General features: G+C 49.3%; 1 protein-coding gene across 2 annotated transcripts in view; it reads left to right on the top strand.

Moving 5' to 3' along the window:
- The first annotated feature begins 18,132 nt into the window (after positions 1-18,132).
- Positions 18,133-27,171, top strand: part of VEZF1 (vascular endothelial zinc finger 1) — an 83,649-nt gene continuing 74,610 nt past the window's right edge. Inside the window, exon 1 of one of the 2 annotated variants that reach the window (XM_082246147.1) lies at positions 18,133-18,373. In XM_082246147.1, the coding sequence (XP_082102273.1) occupies positions 18,341-18,373 (33 nt within the window). In that variant the 5' untranslated portion in view covers positions 18,133-18,340. The remainder of the gene's footprint in view (positions 18,374-27,171) is intronic. The other variant, XM_082246148.1, reaches the window with a different exon arrangement.

Raw genomic sequence — 27,171 nt, forward strand, 5'->3', positions numbered from 1 at the left:
CCCTGATTATCCGGTGAGAGGGAGGAGCCATCTCTCAAGGTGCTGTCCTGAAAGACGTTTTAGGGAAATAGGGTTTCCATCCGTCCAGATTTGACGGATTGGATGTCAGCGGACATGTCCCCGCTGACATCCCATGCCCCATAGGGATGTATGGGGTTGACCCTTCAGATCCGCCAAAAAACGGACAGGCGGATCTGAACGGTCCACCTGTGTGAAAGAGCCCTTAAGGTGCATTCTACTCGGGCACCTAGTGCTGTCTGGGTTTTTTGCCATCAGGCATCTGTGGTTCAGGTTTGCAAGGCGGGAATCTGGTCGTCTGTTCATACCTTTACAAAATTTTATAAGGTGGATGTGCTGGCATCTGCAGATGCCTCTTTTGGCTGCAAAGTTTTGCAGGCTGCTGTTTAAGGAGGCTTCTTAGCCTTCCTTGAGGGTGTTTACTGTTTTTTTTAGACGGACCTTATCTTTTGTTCTGATGAGTCCTATGTTGCCTGGTTGGCTATGTTTAGCCTTGGGGGCTTTATTTTCTGCTGTTCCCACCCCTCATTTTAAGGAACTGCATGGGACGTCCCTACTTATATGCATCAGAGACTGAGTCCGTCAATGAACGATAGTGAAAACTGGATTTTTTACTTACTGTAAAATCCTTTTCTCTTAAGTTAATTGACGGATGCAGTACCCACCCCTCTATTTTGAGTTGGGTTGGCATTATTTCTCTGACACTGCGTAGATACAAATATGACATCCTATGCAGGAAGAGAGAGGGTATAGCCCCTGGGACTGCCCATAGGCGTAGTCTAGTGTCCTACTCCTGTAGTGGGCAGCATAACCCTACTGATATGCATCAGAGACTGCGTCCGTCAATGAACTTAAGAGAAAAGGATTTTACGGTAAGTCAAAAATCCATTTTTTTTTTGTATTAAAATAACAAACATATTATACTTACCTGCTCTGTGCAATGCTTTTGCACATAGCAGCCCTGATCAACATTTTCTAGGATCCCCCTCCAGCGCTCCTGGCCCCTCCTCTTTTTCCATGGGGGCACCTGTGCCTGCTTGCTCCTGCCCCACACATCACAGGATTTGATTGACAGCAGTGGGAGACAGCTGCTATCAATCTGTCCAATGAGGAGAGAGACAGCGGCTGCAGCCGCTGCGCTCGTGTACGTTGCTGGATCTGATTGGGCTTATGTAAGAAAAAGGGAGGGTCTGGGGCAACAAAGAAGGCTTTTTACCTTATTGCATAGAATGCATTAAAGTGGTTCTAAAGTCAGAAGGTTTTTTTTTATCTTAATGCATTAACCAATTGAGCTCTGGAAGGTTTACCTCCCTTCATGACCAGGCCATTTTTTTGCAATATGGCACTGCGATAATTTAACTGTCAATTGCGTAGTCGTGCAAAGCTGTACCCAAATAAAACTGATGTCCTTTTTTTCCTACAAATAGATTTTTCTTTTGGTAGTATTTGATCACCTCTGCAGTTTTATTTTTTTGCGCTACAAACAAAAAAAGACTGACAAGTTTGAAAAAAAAAAACTATATTTTTTACTTGTTGCTATAAAACACATCCAATAATAAAAAAATCAAAAATCAAATTTCTTCATCAATTTAGGCCAATATGTATTCTGCTATATATTTTTGGTAAACAAAAATCCCAATAAGCGTATATTGATTGGTTTGTGCAAAAGTTATAGTGTCTACAAACTATGGGAGATTTTTTTTCTTATTTTTTTTTTTTTTTAGTAGTAATGGCGACGATCAGCAGGACTGCAACATTGCTGCGGACAAATCAGACACTAAAGGCCCGTACACATGTAGCGATTGTCGGCCGTAAATATTCGGCCACTGTCTGATCGGCCGATTGTCGGCTTGTTAGTATGATGCTTCCGACAACCGACTGCGACTTTTCGGCCGAACAGAATCTGGTGTGCAGGCTTTAAAATTTTTGTTGGCCAACACCAGAACGGCCAATTGTTCCTCAGTCAGTACAGAATTCGGCCGACAAACAGCAGATGAGCAAGACTAGGCATGCTCAGAGAAGAAAAAACACACGCAAAGTTAACCATCACATGACATCACTTCTGCAGTCGGCTGTTGTTGGCCGACAAAATTCGTGTGCAGTCTTTAGCACTTTTCAACCGATAGGACAGCACCGGACAAAAGACGGCCGACAATCGGTGCGTCTGTACGGGGCTTTAGTGACATTTTTTGGGGACCAGTGACACCAATAAAGTGATCAGTGCTAACACTCACTGTACTAATAACACTGGCAGGGAAGGGATTAACATCTGGGGTGATCAAAGGGGAGTGCTTTCTAACTGTGTAGGGGATGTGCTTTAACTGTGGGAAGACAGAGATCCATGTTCCTGCTTAGCAGAAATACAGAATCTCTACATCATAGTTACATAGTTACATGGTAGGTGAGGTTGAATAAAGACAATAGTCCATCCAGTTCAACCTGTGTAGGTGTGTGTGGCTGTAATCATCTCACATACCCCTGAATGTTCTGATCCTTGAGATGTAAGTCTAAGAGTCTTTTGAAAGCCACCATACTACCCGCAGAAACCACCTCTTGTGGTAGAGAATTCCACAATCTTGTAGCCCTAACAGTAAAGAACCCCCCCGTTGCCTGAGGTTAAAACGCTTCTCCTCTAATCGCATTGTATGCCCTCGAGTCCTCATGCAATCCCTTCGAATGAACAGCTTTTTTTCTAAGCTGGGATCCCCATTAAGATATTTATAAATTGCTATCATGTCCCCCCTCAGACGTCTCTACTCCAGGGAGAATAAATCGAGCGAACTGGACAGAATACTCCAGATGCGGTCGGACCAGAGTTTTATAAAGTGGAAGGATTATAGTCTTATCTCTGGAATACATCCCTTTCTTTATGCATGCTAATATTCTGCTGGCTTTGGCAGCTGCCGCTTGACATTGCATGCTGTTGCCTAATCTATCATCAACCAAGACTCCCAGATCCTTCTCCATTTTTGATTCCCCCAAGAGTTCCCCTCCTAACGTGTATTGTGCTTTTATGTTTTTAGTCCCCAAGTGCAAAACCTTACACTTCTCCACGTTAAACCTCATTTGCCATGTCGTTGCCCACTCTGTAATTTTGTCCAGGTCATTCTGTAGGATATCTGCTTCATGCTGTGCAGTTATTGCTCTGGCCAATTTTGTGTCATCTGCAAAAACTGATATCGAACTACTGATCCCGACCTCAATGTTGTTTATGAATAAATTGAACAAGGTTGGTCCCAGGACTGAGCCCTGGGGCACCCCGCTTACTACCTCAGACCAGTCTGAGTATGCGCTGTTTATTACCACTCTTTGGACACGCCCTTTAAGCCAATTCCGTATCCAAGAGCAAACCCTGCTGTCGATACCTGCAGACCTTATTTTATAAATTAAGCGCTTGTGGGGAACTGTATCAAACGCCTTAGCGAAATCCAAGTACACCACATCCACTGGTCTCCCCCTATCTAGCTCACAGCTCACCTCCTCGTAGAATGTTAATAGATTGGTTTGACAAGAACACCCATTTGTAAACCCGTGCTGATTACTGCTGATGAGGTTGTTGTCTTTAGCAAACTCTACAATATAGTCCCTTATCATCCCCTCCAGAAGTTTACATACTATTGATGTCAAACTGACAGGCCTATAATTTCCCGGGATATGCCTCTGGCCCTTTTTGAATATCGGAATCACGTTAGCTTTCTTCCAATCCCCTGGTACATCTCCTGTCCTAATACTGTCAGCAAAGATCAGGAACAGTGGTCTGGATATAACCTTACTGAGTTCCTTGAGTACTCTCGGATGTACGCCATCCGGGCCTGGTGATTTGTTTGTGTTGAGTTTATCCAGCCTTTCCCTGATTTCACCCTCTGTTAGCCATAGTGGCAAGTCCTGTGTATTACTACTAACCAAACAGTCATGGTCAGTGTACCCCTCAGTTTCCTGTGTAAAGACTGACGAGAAAAAAGCATTCGGCACGGTTGCTTTTTCAGTGTCCTCTGTAACCATCCTCCCATCATTGTTAATTATGTGTGCAATATGCTCTGCCCTGGTTTTTTTGCTGTTGATATATTTAAAGAATTTCTTTGGGGTTTTTTTACTATCCTCCGCTATTTGTCTCTCAAAGTTGATTTTAGCCATCTTGATTTCTTGTTTACTTTTCTTATTTGCCTCCTTGTATTGCTCGAAAGTCGATACTGTGCCCTCTGATTTATACTTCTTGAAGGCCAATTTTTTTCCCCTAAGTTTTTTGACGCTGCGGTTTAACCAGCCAGGTTTGGCTTTGTCTCTTCTAAATTTATTTCCCATAGGAATGCACTGCAAGATGCCTTTGCCCAATATGTTCCTAAAGCATTCCCATTTTTCCTCTGTGGTCAGGGATCCCAGGGTTTGGTCCCAGTTTACCCTTTCCATCAATGAGTACAATTTTGGAAAGTTTGCCCTTCTGAAGTTTAGGGTTCTTATGTTCCCCACTTGCCTTGTTATATTGTTATTTATACTAAATGTGATCATCCTGTGATCGCTAGAGCCCAGGTTGTCCTGGACTCCTACCTGCGAGATTAGGTCTGGGTCATTAGTGATCAATAGATCCAGGACTGCATTTTCTCTAGTCGGAGAATCCACCAACTGTGACATGTAATTATCCAGTAAGGTTTCCGTGAATAGGCGGGCCTTCTGTGAGTGTGTAGTCCCCTCGTCCCAGTCAATGTCGGGATAATTGAAGTCCCCCAATATGACGACTGATCCCAATTTTGCCACTTTACTCATTAGTGCTAAGAATTCCAGCTCTACCTCCTCCCCTTGGTTAGGTGGCCTATAGCAAACCCCCACAATTACTTTCCCCTTTTCTCCTTCCCTATGGAGTTCAACCCACACAGATTCAAAATCCATGCTCATCCCATCCGTAATGTCACTCCTTTCTATCACCTTTATATTGTTCTTGACATAGAGACATACCCCTCCCCCTCTTTTTCCTACCCTGTCCTTCCGGTACACCGAATACCCTTGGATATTGGCCAGCCAGTCATGTGAAGGGTCGAACCAAGTCTCTGTTATTCCCACAAGGTCTATGTCCTCCTCATGTACCAATATTTCCAACTCATCCATTTTATTAGCTAGGCTCCTGGCATTAGCATATACCCCTCTTAGTTTTACGGAAGTTAAGCGCAATTGGCGGTTATGTTTATTCCTGTTTGGTCTGAGATTTTCCCGCACAGACCTGCCAATTGACTGTCACGGAACCATGAACCAGACGTACAACAACAGATAAGTGAAAATAAGAAGGCTTTATTGAAAATCAAGCTGTAAAGCAAAAGTCCAAACGGATGGCAAAACCGAAGCAGAGTCTTTGCGAAGCCAGAGGTCAGGAGCCAGGAGGGTGGTCAGACGAAGCCGGGATCAGGAACCAGCAGGGTAGTCAGACGAAGCCAGGATCAGGAACCAGCAGGGTAGTCAGACGAAGCCAGGATCAGGAACCAGCAGGGTAGTCAGACGAAGCCAGGATCAGGAACCAGAAGCAGCAGCAGTCTTAGAAGCATGTGAACACAGGAGGACCAAGCAAGGAACTGAAGCCACAGACCTCCTATATATATGAGCTAGGCATCCAGCTCCTCCCAGTGGGAAGGAGGAGCCACAGGGTGGGAGGCTACAAGAAACCCAGAAACCAAGATGGCCGCCAGCACATGTCAAACGAAGGAGAACAGCAAGAAGGTAAGACCATGACAGTACCTCCCCCTCAAGGGCCCCTCCTCCGCGGAGTAAAGAACGGTTTCTGAGGGAAGCGTGCGTGGAAGGCTCGGAGCAAGGCAGGAGCATGGACATCTGCGGAGGGAACCCAGGAACGCTCCTCTGGACCATAACCACGCCAATGAACCAAAAACTGCACCCGACCGCGGACCAGGCATGAGTCCAGGATATTGCTCACCTCATACTCCTCACGATTGCCCACTTGGACCGGACGGGGCCGAGGAACCGAGGAAGTGAAACGATTACACACCAGTGGCTTCAACAGGGAGACATGAAACACGTTGGAGATCCGCATGCCAGGAGGAAGCGCAAGGGCATAGGCTACCGGGTTTACCCTGCGAAGCACTCGGAAGGGACCAACAAAGCGAGGCGCCAGCTTGGGAGTGGGCACTCGAAGGTTGAGGTTGCGGGTGGACAACCATACATGGTCTCCAGCCTGGTAGGAAGGAGCAGGCGCTCGTCTGCGATCAGCCTGGAGTCTCTGGCGCTGCGCAGAGACCTCAAGGGACTTCTGGATCTGTACCCAAGAAGCACGTAGGACGGAAAGGTGATCCTCCACAGCCGGAATATCCTGGGGAGAGAATACCTCCGGTAACACGGCAGGTTGGAACCCATAATTGGCCATGAAGGGAGACGTCCCAGAGGAAGAGTTCACCGCCGTGTTCCTGGCAAACTCAGCCCAAGGCAGGAGGTCAACCCAATTGTCTTGGTGATCGGAGACATAGCAACGAAGGAATTGCTCCAAGGCCTGATTGGATCATTCTGCGGCCCCATTGGACTGAGGGTGGTAGGCCGAGGAGAAGGAGAGATGAATCCCCAACTGGGAGCAAAAGGCGCGCCAGAACCTGGACACAAACTGACTCCCCCGATCCGACACAATCTCCTTGGGCAAACCGTGCAACCGGAAGACCTCCCTGGCAAAAATCGTGGCCAACTCCTGTGCAGAGGGTAACTTCTTGAGAGGAACACAGTGGCACATTTTGGAAAATCGATCCACAATCATGAGAATGACCGTATGGCCTCGGGATGCAGGGAGGTCCACAATGAAATCCATCCCCAGGTGTGACCATGGGCGCTCCCCGGTGGCTATGGGTTGCAGAAGGCCCAACGGAAGGTGCCGAGGGGACTTACTCTGGGCACAAACGGAGCATGCCGCTACATATGCGGCGATGTCGGAACGTAGGGAAGGCCACCAGAACAGACGTGAAACAGCCCAGGACAGCTGATTCTTTCCAGGATGCCCCGCGGTCTTGGAGTTATGGTAGGTTCGCAACAACCGAGTGCGCAACTCCTCAGGCACAAAACATCTGCCGTTGGGTCTCTCAGAGGGAGCACCAGATTGAGCCGCCAAAATCTGCTCACCCAGGGGAGAGGTCAGGCTGGTGCGAATGGCGGCCAGGATCTGATTCGGAGGTATGACCGAAGTCGGAATCGACTCCTCCCTGGACAGGTCGGAGTACTGCCGTGATAAGGCATCCGCCCTGATGTTCTTGGAACCGGGTAGGTAGGAGACCACGTAATTAAAACGTGACAAGAACAGAGCCCAACTGGCCTGACGTGGTGTCAATCTCTTGGCCTCAGAAAGGTAGGTCAGATTCTTGTGGTCCGTCAGGATGAGGACCGGAACCACCGAGCCCTCGAGCAAGTGCCTCCATTCTTTAAGGGCCTGCACGATGGCCAATAACTCCCTGTCACCAATCTGATAGTTGCACTCCGCGGGAGACAGTTTCCGGGAGTAAAACCCACAAGGAAGCAGGGGACCCTCTGGTGTTCTACGCTGAGACAGAAGGGCGCCTACTCCCGTCTCAGACGCGTCCACCTCGAGGACAAAGGGCAACCCAGGGTTGGGATGCGACAGAATCGGAGCCGACACAAAGGCGGACTTTAGAGCCTCAAAAGCTCGGATGGCCTCGAGCGGCCAGACCTGGGAATTACTGCCCTTCCTGGTCAGATCCGTGAGAGGCTTGGCTAGCATGGAAAAGTCCCTGATGAACTTCCGATAATAATTGGCGAAGCCCAAAAAGCGCTGCAGGGAGCGAAGACCACTGGGCTGGGGCCACTGTAAGACAGCCGAAACCTTCTCAGGATCCATGGAGAACCCCTCAGCGGAAATGATGTAACCTAAGAAGGTTACCTGGGATCGGTGAAATTCGCATTTCTCAAGCTTACCGAACAGCTTGTTCTCTCGTAACCGTTGCAACACTCGTCTGACATCCAGAATGTGGGTCTCCATGGATTCAGAATATACCAAGATGTCATCCAAATAGACCACCACACACTGCTGCAACAGGTCACGGAAAACATTGTTAATGAATTCCTGAAAGACTGCGGGCGCATTGCACAACCCAAAGGGCATAACCAAGGATTCATAATGACCGGTCCTGGTGTTAAACGCGGTCTTCCACTCATCGCCCGCCTTGATCCTTACGAGGTTATATGCCGCCCTCAGGTCGAGTTTGGTAAAGACCGTGGCCCCTTTAAGGCGATCGAACAGCTCGGAAATCAAGGGTATCGGGTAAGCGTTCTTGATCGTAATGCGATTGAGACCCCTATAATCGATGCAAGGCCTCAACTCACCGCCCCTCTTTTTCACAAAGAAAAATCCAGCCCCTGCCGGGGACGAGGATTTGCGAATGTGTCCGCGTGAAAGCGCCTCCTTCACGTACTCCTCCATGGCCTCATTCTCCGCTACCGACAGTGGATAGACCTTGCCACGAGGAGGAACGGCACCAGGTTGTAACTCGATGGCACAATCGTATGGGCGGTGCGGAGGTAGGGCAACCGCGCGCACCTTATCGAATACATCCCGGTACTCCTCGTATTCAGGAGGCAACAGGGAGTCCGAGGAAGTACACAGCAACTTGACAGGCCCATGGATGCAACTAGCCCCACACTGTGGTGACCACGAGAGGATCTCGGCCGATCTCCAATCGAAAGTCGGATTATGCTTCTGGAGCCAGGGGTACCCCAAGACCACAGAGTAGTGTGGAGACGAAATAACCTGGAATCAGACCGACTCTCTGTGAACGGCACCAATGGCTATCCCCACTGGAAGGGTCTCATGAGTCACGTGTGGCGGCAGAAGGGGTCTGCCGTCTATCGCCTCAAGAGCCAGTGGAGAACCTCGGGCCTGCAGAGGAATGGAATTGGCGGCAGCGAACACACTATCAATGAACAAACCACCAGCACCAGAGTCCACCAACGCCTGGGTCGTCACTGAACCCCCGACCCAGGAGAGGACAACAGTGATCAGTGTTTTGTCAACACGGGAAACCGGGGACGAGGAGACTCCACCCAAGATCTGCCCCCGACAGGATCTCAGGTGCGAGCGTTTCCCGGACGGTTCGGACATGCCAACCGAAAATGCCCACCGAGACCACAGTACATGCATCGGCCCTCGCGTCTCCGGAGTACCCTCTCCCCCTCGGACAGGCGAGCGAAGCCCAGCTGCATGGGTTCATCCCCAGCCAAGTCAACCCCAGGAGGCGTGGGAGGAGAGGGAGGCACGGGTGGGACAGCAAAGGTAGGCGCCAATCTGTTAGGAGGCCTCCGCAGACTCTCCTTAAAGGAAGGTCTCTCCCTGAGTCTGGTGTCAATCAAAATCAGGAAAGAAATAAGAGACTCGAGCTCCACTGGTAGGTCCTTAGCTGCAACCTCATCCTTCAAGGCATCTGAGAGACCATGAGAGAAAGCAGCGACCAGAGCCTCATTATTCCAGCCCACCTCTGCTGTCAGGGTACGAAACTCAATGGCGTATTCAGCTACGAATCGTGAACCCTGTCTGATGGACATAAGGAGCTTCGCAGCAGAGGCAGCACGAGCCGGCACATCGAATACCCTCCGAAGAGAAGCAACAAAACCGGAAAACTCGGCAACCACCGGATTGTTGTTCTCCCATAAAGGGCTGGCCCAGGCCAAGGCCTTGTCCGAGAGCAGCGAAATTAAGAAGCCCACCTTTGATCTCTCAGTAGGAAAGGCATGTGGCAGCAGCTCGAAATAAATGCCCACCTGGTTAAGGAAACCTCGGCACTGAGTTGGCTCTCCCCCAAAGCGCTGTGGAAGGGGGGCAGAACCGGTCATACCCCGAAACACCGCAGGCGCAACAACAGGTGTCGGGGTAGACTCTGGCGCAACAACCGGAGCGGCAGTAGGAGCGGGCCCAGGAGCGACAACCGACCCATCGGCAACGGGAGCGAAATGAGCCGTGCGTTCAAGCAGGATTTGCAACGCCACGGCGAACTGACCCAACAGGTGATCCTGCTGATCAAGTCTGGCAACCAGCGTGGGTAGAGAGGAAGGCCCTGTACCGTCAGAATTCATGGCTTGGTCCTAATGTCACGGAACCATGAACCAGACGTACAACAACAGATAAGTGAAAATAAGAAGGCTTTATTGAAAATCAAGCTGTAAAGCAAAAGTCCAAACGGATGGCAAAACCGAAGCAGAGTCTTTGCGAAGCCAGAGGTCAGGAGCCAGGAGGGTGGTCAGACGAAGCCGGGATCAGGAACCAGCAGGGTAGTCAGACGAATCCAGGATCAGGAACCAGCAGGGTAGTCAGACGAAGCCAGGATCAGGAACCAGCAGGGTAGTCAGACGAAGCCAGGATCAGGAACCAGAAGCAGCAGCAGTCTTAGAAGCATGTGAACACAGGAGGACCAAGCAAGGAACTGAAGCCACAGACCTCCTATATATATGAGCTAGGCATCCAGCTCCTCCCAGTGGGAAGGAGGAGCCGCAGGGTGGGAGGCTACAAGAAACCCAGAAACCAAGATGGCCGTCAGCACATGTCAAACGAAGGAGAACAGCAAGAAGGTAAGACCATGACATTGACATTGTGGACCTACTGTCGCTGCTGACCCTACAGCTGCCTTCAGTCCTCTGCTCCCTCCTGACTGACTCTACTTCTGAGCCCTCCCCCCCCCGTCTCCTAGTTTAAAAGCCCCTCCAACTTGGTGGCCATCTTTCTCCCCAAAAGAGCTGTACCGTCCCCATTAAGGTGCAGCCCATCCTTACTAAAGAGCCGGTAGCCGACTGAGAAGTCAGCCCAGTTCTCCAGGAACCCAAACCCCTCCTTCCTACACCAGTTCCTCAGCCACTTGTTAAGTTCCCTAATCTCCTTCTGCCTCTCCTGTGTGGCTCGAGGTACAGGCAGTATTTCAGAGAAAACCACCTTGGAGGTCCTTTTCCTCAATCTATTACCTAAGTCCCTGAAATCGTTCTTAAGGATCCTCCACCTACCTTTAACTTTGTCATTAGTGCCCACATGCACCATGACCGCTGGGTCATCCCCAGCCCCCCACATCAATCTGTCTGCCAGATCTGCGATGTGCCGAAGTCGGGCGCCCGGTAAACAACAAACTGTTCGGTTCACGAGATCTTTTTTACAGATTGCCCTCTCTGTCCTCTTGATAATTGAGTCCCCAACTACCACAACCTTTCTAACCTTTCCTGAGTTACAGCCCCCCTTCTTCCTGGAGCCGTCCCTCCCCTGGCAGCTGGGGGAGGGCACGTTCTCCAGCTCTGCAACCCCTCTACTAACAGAACGGCAATCTGCCTTGTTTACATAGGCAGACCGTCGTTCTGCCTCCGTCAGGAATGATCGGCGGATCCCAGCCAGTGGATCCCAGTCAGTGAACGTGTAGGGAGAGAGCGAACCGCTCTAGGTGAGGGGATGATCCCAAGCACATCCAGCACAGGTGCAGGCAAGGATCCGCAGACGTGACGAGACCACGCCCCCAACAAGCCGGCTCCTTAGACACTAATGATGACGCTAACCTATAGCGAAACCGGTCGGGTGATCTAGACGTGACGAGACCACGCCCCCAACAAGCCGGCTCCTTAGACACTAACGACACACCCCTGATGACGCTAACCTATAGCGAAACCGGTCGGGTGATCTAGACGTGACGAGACCACGCCCCCAACAAGCAGGCTCCTTAGACACTAACAGCGAGGGAGATGTTCGTTCGTTTCCAGCGTACTTGTAACTTATAGATGCCTTGAATTCACATCGCAAATGTGAGTGTTTTTATCTGCCTTTTATCATTAATAAATGCCTTATATACGGAGTTACACTATGTCCCTGTCCTAATTTATTTCCTACTATGTGGACATCGCCATTGAGAATATAAAGGAGACATCCTGTGGCCATCCTTGGCATTACACTTATGCTTTCTGTGGTCTACTCATTAATTTGAGAGACCTACCCGTTCTGGTAAGCAGCCATCTGTTTTCCCTGGGTGATTTGCACATCGGTGTCTACTATATTTTCACAAGGAATTGTGTGGATGCACTTTTTTGGGACCCTGTGGCACACCTTCTCGGATTTTCTTCTAATTTTTGTATGGACTTTATTGGGATTGAATTTAATTAATATCCTTATCTTTTCACTTCATTATAATTTGCACTTGATGATTTATGTTTATTTAATTATTGATTTACATTGGTGATATTCACATTTTTAAGGAACACTGATTAATTTCTTGTTACCTTTTTCCTCACACATACTTTGAGTGGTATATATAATTTTTTGTATTATATATTTCTTGTATATATATTTTTGGTGATTTCAGTATTCACTATATTTTAGCGCAGCACATTATCGTTTAATATTCACTTGGGGTTTTTTCTATGATTCCTTTGTGCAGCAGCTCACCCTACAATACAAATTTTTCACTTAATTAATTATACTAGCGCAGAAATATCCACTTTTACATTATCTTTTTGCAAAGGATCCGCATCTGTTTTATTGAGAATTCTATGTATATACACCCTTTTAGTGTCGGATTAAAGATGTAGGGCTCTTTTCGGATCAACTTTTGCCTGCACATACAGCTGTGGCCATGTCCCTCAATGTATGGGGCTATACGACATTGATATACGTTTTTACACATATATATATATATATTTTTGGTATATATGTGGGTATAATTCATCACATTCTTTTAGGCTTTACCCACTGCCCATTTCTTTCATTACCTTTATTTCATTCTCACATTTTTGGTCTATTCTACTTCCCCTGTCTTGGGTCTCATCTCTACACCAGATATATATATATGTTTTTTATATATTCATTTCAGTCATTACATATGTCCTTACTCTAATTTATTTTATTTTATTTAATGTATTTATATATTTTCTGTTTATGCATCTGGTGCAGTTTTTCTTCTTTTTCTTTTTTCTTTTTCCTTTTCTGTTTAAAACATACAAACAATTTCTGCTGGTCTGTGAGCCCTCAATTGGGGATTACTATCTACAGCTGTGTGTGCCTAATCAAGTGAGATCTGGGAGGTGCACATGAGATGAAATTTTCCTATTTAAAGCATTGTTTTGTATTGTTTATGCATGGTTTCGACTAAGCGGTAGATTCTGTGAAACGCGTCAACCGCCGTGCTTTTTCCATGTCTCCGACTGCTGTGGTCACACATTGGATGTGTTTTTATCTTTGGAATTCAATAAAATTTGGACTTTTATGACTTGCATCTCCACCCAGTTGTGCGGCTCCTTGTTTCCTCCCATTATCCCAGTCAGTGAGCCAATGAGGAAATAGAGGGGCGAGGCCGAACCGTGGCCCTGTGTCTGAATGGACACACGGAACAGCAGCTCGGCTCAAGTGCCCCCATAGCAAGCTGCTTGCTGCAGGAGCACTTGGCAGGAGGGAAAAGCAAGAAGCGCCCGAGAAAAGGAGGATCGGGGCTGCTCTGTGCAAAACCAACTGCACAGAAGAGGTGAGTATAACATGTTAAGTCTCTTTTTTATAATTTAATTTAAAAATAATAAAGTATTACTTTAAAACAGAGTTCCGCACCCCCCACGAAAAAAGTAAGTCAGCACCTACAAATACTGTAGCTGTTGACTTTTAATATTAGGACACTTACCTGTCCAGATGTCAGCACCCCAGCCAATTTTTAGATTGGCTCTCTGGTGCTGCGGCCGTTCCCTACTGAGCATGTGTGAAGCGCGCTTCGCTTTAAAACTGGGCCGGCGGCAGGGCCGATCCTAGGGTCACAGACGCCTGGGTGCAGAAATATTTCTGGCGCCCCCACATGGGCGTGTCATCTTACTAACTCCTCTCTTTACACATGTTTCTATGGCAACGCCTTAAACACAGAGATGCTCCCCTAAGGAGTCTTCCTTACCCCGGGACCCTGCCACAATCTCTTAACAATAAACAAATTACAGGAAGAGAAGCAGAGTACTCTAATAGGACCTGGAGGGGGGTCTCTCTAATGGACACAGAAAGGGCCTCTGTTAGAGAGTCTGTTAGACAGAGCCCCCAGACATACTATAGGAGATGGTCAGAGACTGCAGGCTTGATACAAGAGATGGTTAGAGACTGCGGATATGATACAAGAGATCAATGTATATCGATGCAGCCTCACCAGTGCCCATCAAATGCAAGCTCATCAGTGCCCATAAAATGCAGCCTTATCAGTTGTGCCCACCAAATGCAGCTTTATCAGTGCCCACCAAATGCAGACTCATCAGTGCCTACCAAATGCAGACTCAACAGAGCCCACCAAATGCAGCCTACCAGTGCCCACCAAATGGAGCCTACTAGTGCCCACCAAATGCAGCCTTATCAGTGCCCACCAATGCCCACCAAATGCAAACTACCAGTGCCCACCAAATGCAAACTACCAGTGCCCACCAAATGCAAACTACCAGTGCCCACCAAATGCAGCCTACCAGTGCCCACCAAATGCAGCCTACCAGTGCCCACCAAATGCAGCCTACCAGTGCTTATCAAATGCAGCCTACCAGTGCCCACCAAATGCAGCCTACCAGTGCCCACCAAATGCAGCCTACCAGTGCCCACCAAATGCAGCCTTATCAGTGCCCATCAAATGCAGTCTTATCATTGCCCACCAAACGCAGCCTACCAGTGCCCACCAAATGCAGCCTACCAGTGCTTACCAAATACAGCCTTATCAGTGCCCATCAAATGCAGTCTTATCATTGCCCACCAAATGCAGCCTACCAGTGCCCACCAAATGCAGCCTACCAGTGCCCACCAAATGCAGCCTTATCAGTGCCCATCAAATGCAGCCTTATCCGTGCCCACCAAATGCAGCCTTATCCGTGCCCACCAAATGCAGCCTACCAGTGCCCACCAAATGCAGTCTTATCAGTGCCCACCAAATGCAGCCTTACCAGTGCCCACCAAATGCAGCTTACCAGAGCCCACCAAATGCAGCCTTATTAGTGCCCACCAAATGCAGCCTTATCAGTGCTCACCAAATGCAGCCTATCAATGCCCACCAAATGCAGCCTAGCAGTGCCCACCAAATGCAGCCTACCAGTTCCAACCAAATGCAGCCTCATCAGTGCCCACAAAATGCAGCCTCATTAGTGCCCACCAACTGCAGCCTACCAGTGCCTACCAAATGCAGCCTTCACTACCTCCACCTAACCTCCTAACCCCTCCCCTACCTCTTCCCTGCTGCATGCATGCCCCCCAATACTGCACCTTCACTACCTCCACCTAATCCCACTCCTACCTCATCCCTGTGCCATGCATGCCCCACCTCCATACTGTACCTTCACTACCTCCACCTAACCGCTCTCCTACCTCCTCCCTGCACCATGCATGCCCCCCCCCTCCATACTGCTCCTTTACTACATCCACCTAACTCCTCTCCTGCCTGATCCATGCATGCCCCCCCCCTTCATACTGCTCCTTTACTACCTCCACCTAACCTCCCAACCCCTCTCCTACCTCATCCATGCACCATGCATGCCCCCCAGTACTGTACCTTCACTACCCCCACCTAACCCCTCTCTTACCTCATCCCTGCACCATGCATGCCCCAATACTGCACCTTCACCTAACCCCTCTTACCTCATCCCTGCACCATGCATGACCCTTCCCCAATACTGCAGATTCACTACCCCCACTCTTACCTCATCCCTGCACCATGCATGTCCCCCAATACTGCACCTTCACTACCTCCACCTAACCTCCTAAACCCACTCTTACCTCATCCCTGCACCATGCATGACCCCCTCCCTAATACTGCACATTCACTACCCCCACCTAACCTCCTAGCCCCTCTCTTACCTCATCCCTGCACCATGCATGCCCCCCAATACTGCACCTTCACTACCTCCACCTAAGCTCCTAACCAATTTCTTACCTCATCCCTGCACCATGCATGACCCCCTCCCCAATACTGCACATTCACTACCCCCATCTAACCTCCTAACCCTTCTCTTACCTAATCCCTGCACCATGCATGCCCCCCAATACTGCACCTTCACTACCTCCCCCTAACCTCCTAACCCCTCTCTTACCTCATTCCTGCACCATGCATGAACCCCTCCCCAATACTGCACATTCACTACCCCCACCTAACCCCTCTCTTACCTCATCCCTGCACCATGCATGCCCCCAATACTGCACCTTTACTACCTCCACCTAACCCCTCTCTTACCTCATCCCTGCACCATGCATGACCCCCTCCCTAATACTGCACATTCATTACCCCCACCTAACCCCTCTCTTACCTCATCCCTGAACCATGCATTCCCCCCAATACTGCACCTTCACTACCTCCACCTAACCCCTCTCTTACCTCATCCCTGCACCATGCATGACCCCCTCCCCAATACTGCACATTCACTTCCCCCACCTAACCTCCTAACCCCTCTCTTACCTCATCCCTGCACCATGCATGCCACCCAATACTGCACCTTCACTACCCCCACCTAACCTCCTAACCCCTCTCTTAACTCATCCCTGCACCATGCATGCCCCACAATACTAAGCCTTCACTACCTCCACCTAACCCCTCTCTTACCTCATCCCTGCACCATGCATGCCCCTCCCCCTCAACACTACTGTACCCGCACTCCTCCCCCAGTCCCCCCACCACTCTGGTAAGGTAATAGTAGGTAGTAATAGGAATTCTTGTAGCTGGTGAAGCTGTATAGGAGATGGACTACCAGTGCTTCCTGTTCTATAAAGGCGGTGTGTGCCGCTGGTCACCTGAGAAGATGGACTGTCTGCTCTGCCGGTTCCGGAGCCCCTCGCCTTCCCGGGGAGAGTTTGCTGTCTCCTAGCAACTTCCCCGAACCCTTCCAGTCCCAAACTTTATCTCCTGGCAACCAACTTTGTCCCGCTCCGCCCACAGCTGTCACCCCGTCCCTTCTCATTGAAGGTGCCGTCCGAGTACAGCGGAGGTAACGAGGGGTGGGTGGGGCGGATGGGAGGTAACGAGGGGGGGAAGATGGGAGGTTACTGGCTGCGGTCCTCAGATCTGTATAGCGGGGAGATCTCCCTATAACCATTTGTATTGTATTGCTTGTCAATTACAAGGAGGTGGAGGAGGGAGGGGAGGACTCTGCCACTTGAGCTTCGGCGCCCCTCCTCTGCCTCAGCTCGCGGCGCTTGGGCGCGGTGCACCCGCCCAGGATCGGCCCTGGGCGGCAGAAGGAAGGTTGAAATTTCAAGGGGATTTGTGACGGCGGAGTCTCACGGACATGGGGGCCCCCTGAAGTTCCCCCCTGAAAGGTGTCAAATGTGGTGCCGGAGGAGTTCCATAATTTTGGGTAGAACTCGGCTTTAAGGTGAAAAAACGTAAAGCTTTAGAACCACTTTAACTCTCACCCTCCCGTCTGGGGTAGCAAACAGAAGACCCTTATCCTTTGTGGGTTGAAGCGTCTATCACTTTTGGTCGCCCAAAGTTTGCGCCATTTTTGGTCCCGCAACACAAAGTTCTTCCAATACAAGAAATAATAGGAGCTGTAGGCACATGTGGGATTTCTTTCTTATTTCCCAAAGATTAATGAAGCATGTATATGTGCAGTAGCCTGCCTCTGACAGAAGAGCAGTGTGCGCTGTTGTTTATCACTAGAGGAGCTCTCCAGTATAAGGGCGAGTCACAAACACGGCTCTTTCCGCCGCTACATTCATTCAGCTTTCTTCTCGCCTCCCTCCTTCACTTTCCCTTCCGCCTATTAACATAACCCGCAGCCGGCTCGGGTGACTGAAGCTCCCCGCAGGGCACGACATGGCGGGGAGGAGGAGGAGAAGGCGGGGATCCCATTAAGACAATGGCATCATAATAATGGAAAAGACACGCGGGCCAGACGTGCTTGCTTTTGTCTGGGAGGCCTTCTCAGCTGTGCGTGAGGTAATTCCGCTACCTCACATAACACAGAGCCGCAGTGGCCATTTTAGCACATCCTCCTGCACCGCCTGAGACCTCCGAGCCGCCCGCAGGCCTCAGGCACAATATACACACCTCTCGCTGGAGAGCTTTATGTACACATCGCCCCTGACACTAGTCTACTACACGAAGGCGGGAGACGGGGGGGAGAAAGGAAAAAAGGAGACTTTGTTTTCACCCCGCCCCTTCTCCTATGACCGAGGGCTATCTGGCACCCCTCCCCCTCCTCCTTCCGAATGGTCTCTCCCAGAGGTTACCGGAAGTAGTGCGGCGCTGCCATGTTTTCAGCTGCTTTGTTGTAGGTTTAATGTAGGATCCTGCGCTGGTGTTTTTTTTTTTCTCTTCCCCCCCTCCTTTTTCCTCAGTTCCAGAAGGCGCACTCCTCCTCCTCCTTCCTCCTCCCCGGGATCGCCATGGAGGCCAACTGGACGGCTTTCTTATTCCAGGTAAGGGAGAAAATCCCGATAATATATGTCTTATGTGCTCGGGAGAAGCAACGCCGGGGCTCCGGGGTCCCCCCTTTCCTCCCCCCCCTTACGGAGAAGAGCAGCCGCCTCCCTCCTCTCCCCTCCCCGGGAAGCGGGGACACCCGGGAGCAAGCATCGCCCCCCCTTCACCACCACCACCTCCTCCTCCCTCCACATCCTCCTCCTTCCCCGCTCACACACTACTCTCCGGCCGCCACACGTTCCCCTCACACGCACTGGCTGAGCTGGGAGAAAACGGCCGCATAACGGGACGTGAGGGAAGGTGGGGGCGCCGGAGAACAAAGGCTCCAGCGCCATTTATTCTTAGGGGAAGCGGCGTCCTCCTCCACAGACATGTAATCCGATAGGTGCCATTTTCTGTGCACCCCCCCCCCCCCCTTCGTGTGAGGCGGCCTTTTATCCCGCCGCGGTCTGTGCTATAGATAGTCGGGGGAAGGAGCCGTGTATCCGTGTATTACGGAGTGTGCCCCCCCTTCCTCCTCTTAGCACTGTGCCGGCTGAGGATTATGGCGGGCTCCGGCGGCTGCTCTCTCCTTGTTGTGTGGAATAATGTGGGCCGCATTGTGCTCTACAAATCTCAGCAGCCGCTCCTCCCTTCCTATAGTCTTATCTCTACCCGGCTGGAGGCTCCTCATTGTAGGCACCTTCAGCCCTCGCTTCACATTGGGGCTTTTCTCCTGAGAGGAAACCTGGTACACACAATGAGAATATCGGGCGAACAGTCGTCCGTCTTTTTTTGCATGCTAGTCTCTTATCGAAAATGAAAAGGTTAAAGAGAAGTTATGCCGGGAGAAAAAAAAAGTCAGCAGTCAAAAATAAGCAGGCCGTACACTATACGAGAAATCGTTCAAACTCCTTTTTGAAAAACGAACACTCAGCCGCGAGAGCGGATCATTGTGCCATCATGTTTTGACCAAATTTTGATCGATAAATCGTTCAATGGACATCCATTTTTCGTTCATTTTGTCACATATGCCTAGTGCAAACAGTTCGGGTGAGAAACACATTAACCTATCAATTTATCGTTCGGCGGATTTTTCCAAACTGTTCTATTTTTTTTTTCCAGCTCTGAAAAGTTAAAACCGATTTTCTATTTGTGGCCATTAACTGGACGAAAAACGAACGAAGGGACCAAATGACAGATTTTCGAATGTTTTTTTCGGCTTGTGCATGGCCAGCAACACTAGCTGCTGACTTTTAATATATAGACACTTAACTGTCCAGGGAGCTCGCGATGTCAGCACCCCAGCCAATTTTCATATCGGCTGCCGGGTGCTGCAACCACCATTCTTTCTAAAGGGCCGTACACGCTTGATGAAAATCGGACGAAATATCCTCCAATTTTTCTCTGTCTTCTCAGCGTTCATTACCGTTTTTAGTCGACAGTGCATAAATGTTAACGAAATTTCTCCGATTTTTTTTTTTTTCTTTTATGCACATTTCTTCCTAGACTTCCGGGTTGTCAGCAACTTCAGATCATGCGCTGTCTTTCGTATCAGATTTTTCACGGACGTACTGGATACACATTAAACGAAAATCGGTCGTCTGGCGACAGACTAAAGAAATTTTGGTGTTTGTCCCCCGTTTTTTTTTCGTTGAAAATGTCGGCATCGGCTGCTGAAAGTTGTGTACACACTAGGCAAAAATCGGACTATTTCACATCGGGTGGGAATTTTCGGCAGATTTTCTACTAGTGTGTACCCTGCTTAAGGGAAACCAGCAATGAAGCCTTTCGGCTTCACTGCCGGTTCCCTACTGTGTATTCTCATAGGCTCGGCTGTGGGAGATGGATTAAACTTTCGGACGGCGGCACTGTCTCGTGGAAGTGGGGAAGGGTACCTGTCAAAAACGGTAATTTGTAAAATGTGGCACAGGAGGGGGGAGGAAACAAATGAGCGGAAGTTCCACTTTAAGTAAATTTTTGTATTACAGAATATAACTTCAGAAACAATATAGAATCCTTTTTACACTGAGGTGCTTGCAAACTGCCCATGAAACTGAGAGCTTTGCAGGCGTTATCGGTGCACTTTTTTTTTTTTTTTCTTATAGCACTGCTTCAAGAACCATTTGTAGGCACTTTTTGGCCCCTTTTGAGGCGCATCCCATTCATTTCAATAGAGAGGGGTGTTTGAGGCCTTTTTTTTTTTTTTTTTTTTTTTTTTGCGCTCAAAAGATGCTGCTTGCAGGATTTTTTGTACCGCCCCAGTGGGAAAGCATTAATTTATTTCAATGGGAATATGTTTTCGTTTGACTTTCAAGAGCATTTTTTTTAAAGGGTTTGTAATGTATTCTTTCGTTTCCGAGCAGGAGCCGTCTTGGTCACTCAATTTTATGTGAGACAAATGCTGTACTGATTAAACAAAAATAGTTTGTTCTGGTATTGTATGAGAAACATTTTAGGGCTTGTCTCTTCGTATAATTTTGAATGAACTGTTGTGACGGGCTCTTTTAAAGCCAAATTATCGAACAGTCTTGTCTATATTCCTACATTCCTGGATTACAGGCTCCTGTAGCGGGTGCTGTAGCGATTACCAGCTGGACGCAGGCTATATCACAGATCAATACACATTTTTGCCAGCACACCATGGATTTTCATTTGTAGACCAAAACCTTTATTGCAGAAAGATCTCCTCACAAAAGAATCAGTGCAAGATTACGGAGCCATGCAGGACCACTTCTTAAGGCATGTCTGAGAAAGGGGCCCTGTGTGGCACTGAAACAATGCACTGATTCTTCTGTAATGTGATCTTTCTGCAGTAAAAGTTTTGGACTACATTTGAAGATCCACGGTGTGCTGGTGGTGTACAGATTAGGGATAGACCGATTTATCGGTGAGGTCGATACATCGGTGGCCGATATGCACTTTTCCCGATATATCGATATCGCCCCTGGAACTGGCCGATATTGCCAATATTTTTGGGACGTCATTCTGCCTTCTTAGGCTGCCTCTCTCGCCTTGGACAGCCTCGTCTGGAGTCGGGCCTAGTCTCGTGGGAGTGTATCACAGCCATACACCCACCCACAGCAGCCCGGTGCCAGCCATCCACATCCACAGGTCCTGTACCAGCCAGGCACTGTACCAGCGAGCCAGCCACCCTCAGGCCCTGTGCCAGCCATCCACAGACAAGGGTGCCAGACAGCCATCCACAGACAAGGGTGCCAGACAGCCATCCACAGACAAGGGTGCCAGACAGCCATCCACAGACAGGGGTGCCAGACAGCCAGCCATCCACAGGCCCTGCTCTGTACCAGCCGGCCAGCCACAGGCCCTGTACCAGCCAGCCACCCACCACAGGCTACCAGCCAGGCATTAAGCATTAAACAAAAATGAACATGTTCAGTACCAGATTTGTGTCAAAAATTGTCTATTTTTCAGAACTTTAAATGCACAAAATATCGGCCCATACTGATATGTTGTGACCAATATATCGGTATCGGCCCTGAAAAAAACCATATCGGTCTATCCCTAGTACAGATTATTGTACAATCGCTTAGAAAGCAGCATTTTTGGTTTTTTTGTCATCGTGTTTACTAGGCATGCACACTGCAGCTGATAAACATGTTTTTTGTCAGTTTGTTTTTTTTTTTTTTTTTTTCACACTTATGCAAATTGGATGCGGGATTCCCCCCATCCAATTCACATGACGGGAGAATGACCTGCTCTAAATTGAGGCGGTTCACACACATCCGGGGCAGCCACAGTACACACTGGAAAAGGGTCCTGTGCCTCTTTGGCTGCAGTTCATGTGCAAATTCAGGCAAAGATTCAGACCTGTTACGCACCCGTAATAGTGGACCCGGCTCTCAACTCCCCTCTGTTATCTTATGCCGAGAATATCTGCCATAGACAGAGTGCGTATCCCATCCATAAGTTGCAAGGCTCAACTTGACTACATATCTAAACCTGCTAGGCAATAGGGGCAAAAAGGTGGAACGAGGGACAAATCAAGGAGGTAGGGGGGATAGGACTGGAACTCCAGCCAAAGGGAAAGGATGGGGAGGGAGAGGGGGGGGTAGGGGAAGGAAAGACAAAGATGTGAGGGGAACAATACTAGAGGGGCAATATCAAAACCAGTATGGTGTCTGCAGGGGTGTCACAAGTGAATCATCACTCCACTATCTCGGATAAGTGTACATAGAATAAAAGGGTACAGCTATGTAGGCCTGGAAGCTGTATAATGCATCAAGTCGCCCATTTCGCGTAGAATTTATCATCTGGCCATCCATTCCTCCATAATGTCATCCATTCCTCCTTAATGCCATTTACCATCTTAACCCAGGCCTCGCGGTCTGAGACCGCCACCTGTTTCCAATAAACTGGGACCAGGCGACTAGCTGCATTCAGGAGATGCGATGGGACGCTTTTCTTATATCGGCTAAGAGGAATGTATGGCAAGTGAAGAAGGAAGTGCCTCGGGTCATCTGGGACATCCACATCCAGGATCGCCAAGACCTGCGCCCATATGTCCAGCCAGAAGGGCCGCAGGAGCGGGCACTCCCACCACATACAATGCTTTGCGAAAGTATTCGGCCCCCTTGAACTTTTCGATCTTTTGCCACATTTCAGGCTTCAAACATAAAGATATAAAACTGTAATTTCTCTGTCGCTCATTGACAGACGTAGTCCTCTTTGATTCATATCAATTGGGTTATACTGCCCTCTACAGGAGTAGGACACTAGGCAGAAAAAAACATTCTGGCTCCACCCTAGGGGCAGTCCCAGAGGGTATATCCTCTCTCTCTCTGCTACAGGATGTTAGTTTTTTTCTGTCTTGTCAGGAGTAAGGACCTAAGTTCCTTGCTGGGATCTTTGGTCCTGGCAAGTTTTTTTTTTTTTTTTTTTTTAAGAATTTTTTTTTTCTTTTTTAGGTAGTGTTTTCTCCAGTTTTCTTGTGAGATCCCTTTTGGTACTAATAAACGGACCAAAATGGCGAAAGTATTTCCCTTGCCCAAATGTTTTGGTAATGTAATTAAGGAAGAATGGGGTCACCCTAAACGAACCCCTGCTATTTCCAAACGCATTATTAGGCGTTATCCGTTCGAGGAATCCCTCCTCAAGAAATGGACAGTACCACCTGGGGTGGATTCTCCAATTTCCAGATTGAACAAAGCTACGGTTATCCCATTGGAGGATGCTCCGTCCTTTAAGGATCCAGTGGATCGTAAGGTGGAAGCTGTGTCTCGCGCCATCTTTTCCCTGATTGGGTCAGCTTTCAGACCAGTAATTGCTATTGGTCTGGTTTCACAAACTGTGACAGAATGGACCAAGTGGTTACGCCGGGACTTAGAGGGGAGAGACATCCCCCAGGCGGTATCAGATCTGCTGGAACAGATGATACAAGGGCTTCAGTTTGTCTGCGACGCTGCTCTAGACGCCACTCCATTATTGGGGCGAGCTTCAATTTCAGCAGTGGTCCTCAGGCGTACACTGTGGCTAAAGTGTTGGTCAGCGAACCAAGGTTCCAAGAGAGCTTTGGCTAATCTCCCCTTTCAGGGGGAGCGCCTATTTGGGGCCAACTTAGATGAGATTATCAAGGATCTCACTGGAGGCAAGAGCACTTTTTTGCCACAAAATACTAAGGGTAAAGGACCTCGTCAGAGACGGGGGCCTTCCTTTTCCGCTCAAAGTTTTTTCGCCCCACGGGCGACAAAGCAAAGCCCTCCAAAACTCGTTCAGGAGGTTTCAAGGGGCGCTGCACGGGCAAACAAAAGTCCGGCTCTTCCAGACCTGAAGATAAGACTACTAAAGCCTGAAGGTGCGCCCCCACCCATACCTGGGGTGGGGGGACGTCTTCGCCAGTTTCCAGATCCGTGGCTTTCCAGAATCCCGGACAAGTGGGTTTGCGAAGTCATACGGTCTGGTTACAAGATTGAGTTTCAATCACTCCCACCGGTGTGATTCTTCCCTTTCAATATCCGACTATCCCCGGATCGCCTAGAAGCTCTGCGGGGGGCGGTCACGGATTTAATGCAACAAGGAGTGGTGGTCCACGTTCCTTGGAAAGAGCGTTTTCAAGGGTTTTATTCGAACCTATTCACAATACCCAGGAAAGAGGGCAAGGTGCGTCCAATTCTGGACTTAAGAGCACTCAATCTTTTTGTCAAGATACAAAAATTCAAGATGGAGTCTATTCGCACAGTAGCGGCCTCCCTGCATCAGGGGGATTTTCTAGCGTCCATAGACATCAAGGATGCCTATCTTCACATTCCTATTTACACAGGACATCAGCGTTTCCTGCGTTTCTCTGTAGAGGAGAACCATTATCAGTTTGTGGCGTTACCCTTTGGTCTCGCCTCGGCTCCCCGGGTCTTCACAAAGGTGTTGGCCCCAGTGTTGGCACTGTTGCGACAGCGAGGCATATCGATTCTAGGTTACCTAGACGATCTTCTACTCCGTGCGGAGTCTCCGCAGACTCTGTTACTAAACTTAGAGATCACCAGGATCTCTTTGCAAGAGTTCGGGTGGCTGGTGAACCTGCAGAAGTCTTCTCTGGTTCCCACCAGGAGGCTGGAATATCTGGGTCTAATTTTAGACACATCCAGGGCAAGAGTATTTCTTCCGGTGGGGAAACTCCGGAAGATTCAATCGACAATTCAGTTGTTACTTTCCGACAACTGGCCTTCTCTTCGGACTTGCATGAGGGTCCTGGGTTTGATGGTGGCTTCCTTCGAAGCAGTACCATTTGCCCAGTCCCATACCCGAATCCTTCAAGGAGAGATTCTTCTCAAATGGAACCGGAGTCCAGATTCCCTGGACAATCGGATCCAAATGAGAGAGCGGACCAGGGAGTCTCTGGTCTGGTGGCTTCGGTCCCCGATGCTCAGCCAGGGGAAGTCATTTCTGCCAATTTACTGGACGATTGTCACCACGGATGCCAGTCTATCCGGGTGGGGAGGAATTCTGGGCCAATTATCTGCCCAGGGGCTTTGGTCCCTGGAAGAGTCCAGGTTACCGATAAATGTATTGGAACTGAGAGCGATCAGACTTTGTCTGATTCACTGGACCGAGCAGCTCCAGGGCAGCCCGGTTCGGATCCAGTCGGACAATGCCACAGCAGTGGCTTATGTCAATCATCAAGGGGGCAACCAAGAGTGTCCTGGCGGCCATAGAAGTGGCCAGCATTTTTCGTTGGGCGGAACGGTTTGTTCCAGCTCTCTCCGCGGTGTTCATTCCGGGGGTGGAAAATTGGCAGGCAGATTATCTCAGCCGTCAGATTCTGGATCAAGGGGAATGGTCTCTTCATCCAGAAGTTTTCCACCAATTGTGCCTTTGTTGGGGCACCCCGGATGTGGACCTGTTGGCATCTCGACTCAACAGGAAGGTGCGGAGGTTTGTAGCTCGCTCCCGCGATCCACTAGCAGATGCCGCAGACACGCTGGTCGCCCCGTGGGGGCAGTATCAGCTACTGTATGCCTTCCCTCCTCTCAGGTTGCTGCCGAAGCTTCTTCGCAGGATAGAGGTGGAGGGAATTCCAGTTATCCTGGTAGCTCCGGACTGGCCTCGTTGAGCCTGGTACGCCGACTTGGTCAGGCTGGTAGCGGACGTCCCGTGGCGACTTCCTCTCAAGGAAGACCTGCTGTCTCAGGGACCGATCTTCCATCCTGCTTTACAATCGCTGGCTTTAACGGCCTGGCTATTGAGACCCAGGTGCTGAAGGACAAGGGGTTGTCAACTTCAGTTATTCCTACTCTAATTAAAGCTAGGAAAGCGACTTCCAGAAAGATTTATCATCGCACATGGAAGTCTTATATTGCGTGGTGTGAATCTCTTGGGTTTCCTCCACGTTCTTTTTCGGTGAACCGGATTTTGGCTTTTCTGCAACAGGGGGTTGAGCAGAAGCTGGCCTTGAGCACTATCAAGGGTCAGGTTTCAGCATTGGCAATCTTCTTTCAGAAGCCTTTAGCTACTCATTCCTTGGTGCGGAATTTCATCCAGGGGGTGCGACACCTGGCTCCGCCAGTGCGCGCGCCTTTACCACCCTGGGATCTTAATTTGGTATTGTCGGTTCTTCAGAAACCTCCCTTTGAAAATATCAGGGAGATTCCCTTGCTTACATTATCCCAGAAGGTGGCCTTCTTGGTGGCTATCACTTCTGCACGCAGGGTGTCAGAACTGGCCGCATTATCCTGTCGTTCCCCATATCTGGTGGTTCATAGGGATAAGGTGGTTCTTTGTCCGAATCCATCCTTCCTTCCTAAAGTGGTTTCAGAGTTTCATCTGAATGAAGATATTGTGTTACCTTCCCTGTGTCCTAAGCCCAGCCATCATCGGGAGTTTGCCTTACACTCCTTGGATGTGGTTCGAGCGATCAGGGTATACTTGAAAACGACAGACTCGTTTCGCAAGACGGATTCACTTTTTGTGATCACGGATGGCCCCAAAAAGGGGTTGCCTGCATCTGCCGCGACTATCTCCAAATGGATTAGACAGACGGTGGTACAGGCTTATTCTATTAAGGGTCGGGAGCCCCCGTTCCCTGTTAAGGCGCACTCCACTTGGGCGCTTAGTGCGTCATGGGCCTTTCACCATCAGGCGTCAGTGCTTCAGGTTTGCAAGGCGGCTACTTGGTCGTCAGGGCATACCTTTGCAAAATTCCTATAAAGTTGATGTGATGGCATCGTCAGATGCCTCTTTTGGCCGCAAGGTTTTGCAGGCCGCAATTTGAGGAAGACCGGTGGTCTACCTCGAGGGTTTTTTTTCTGTTGGATTTTTAGTTGAGTCTCATCCCTTTTGTCTGATGAGCCTTTAAAACTTC

This window comes from Pelophylax lessonae (assembly GCF_965119305.1).
Source record: "Pelophylax lessonae genome assembly, chromosome: 2".
Taxonomy (NCBI): domain Eukaryota; kingdom Metazoa; phylum Chordata; class Amphibia; order Anura; family Ranidae; genus Pelophylax; species Pelophylax lessonae.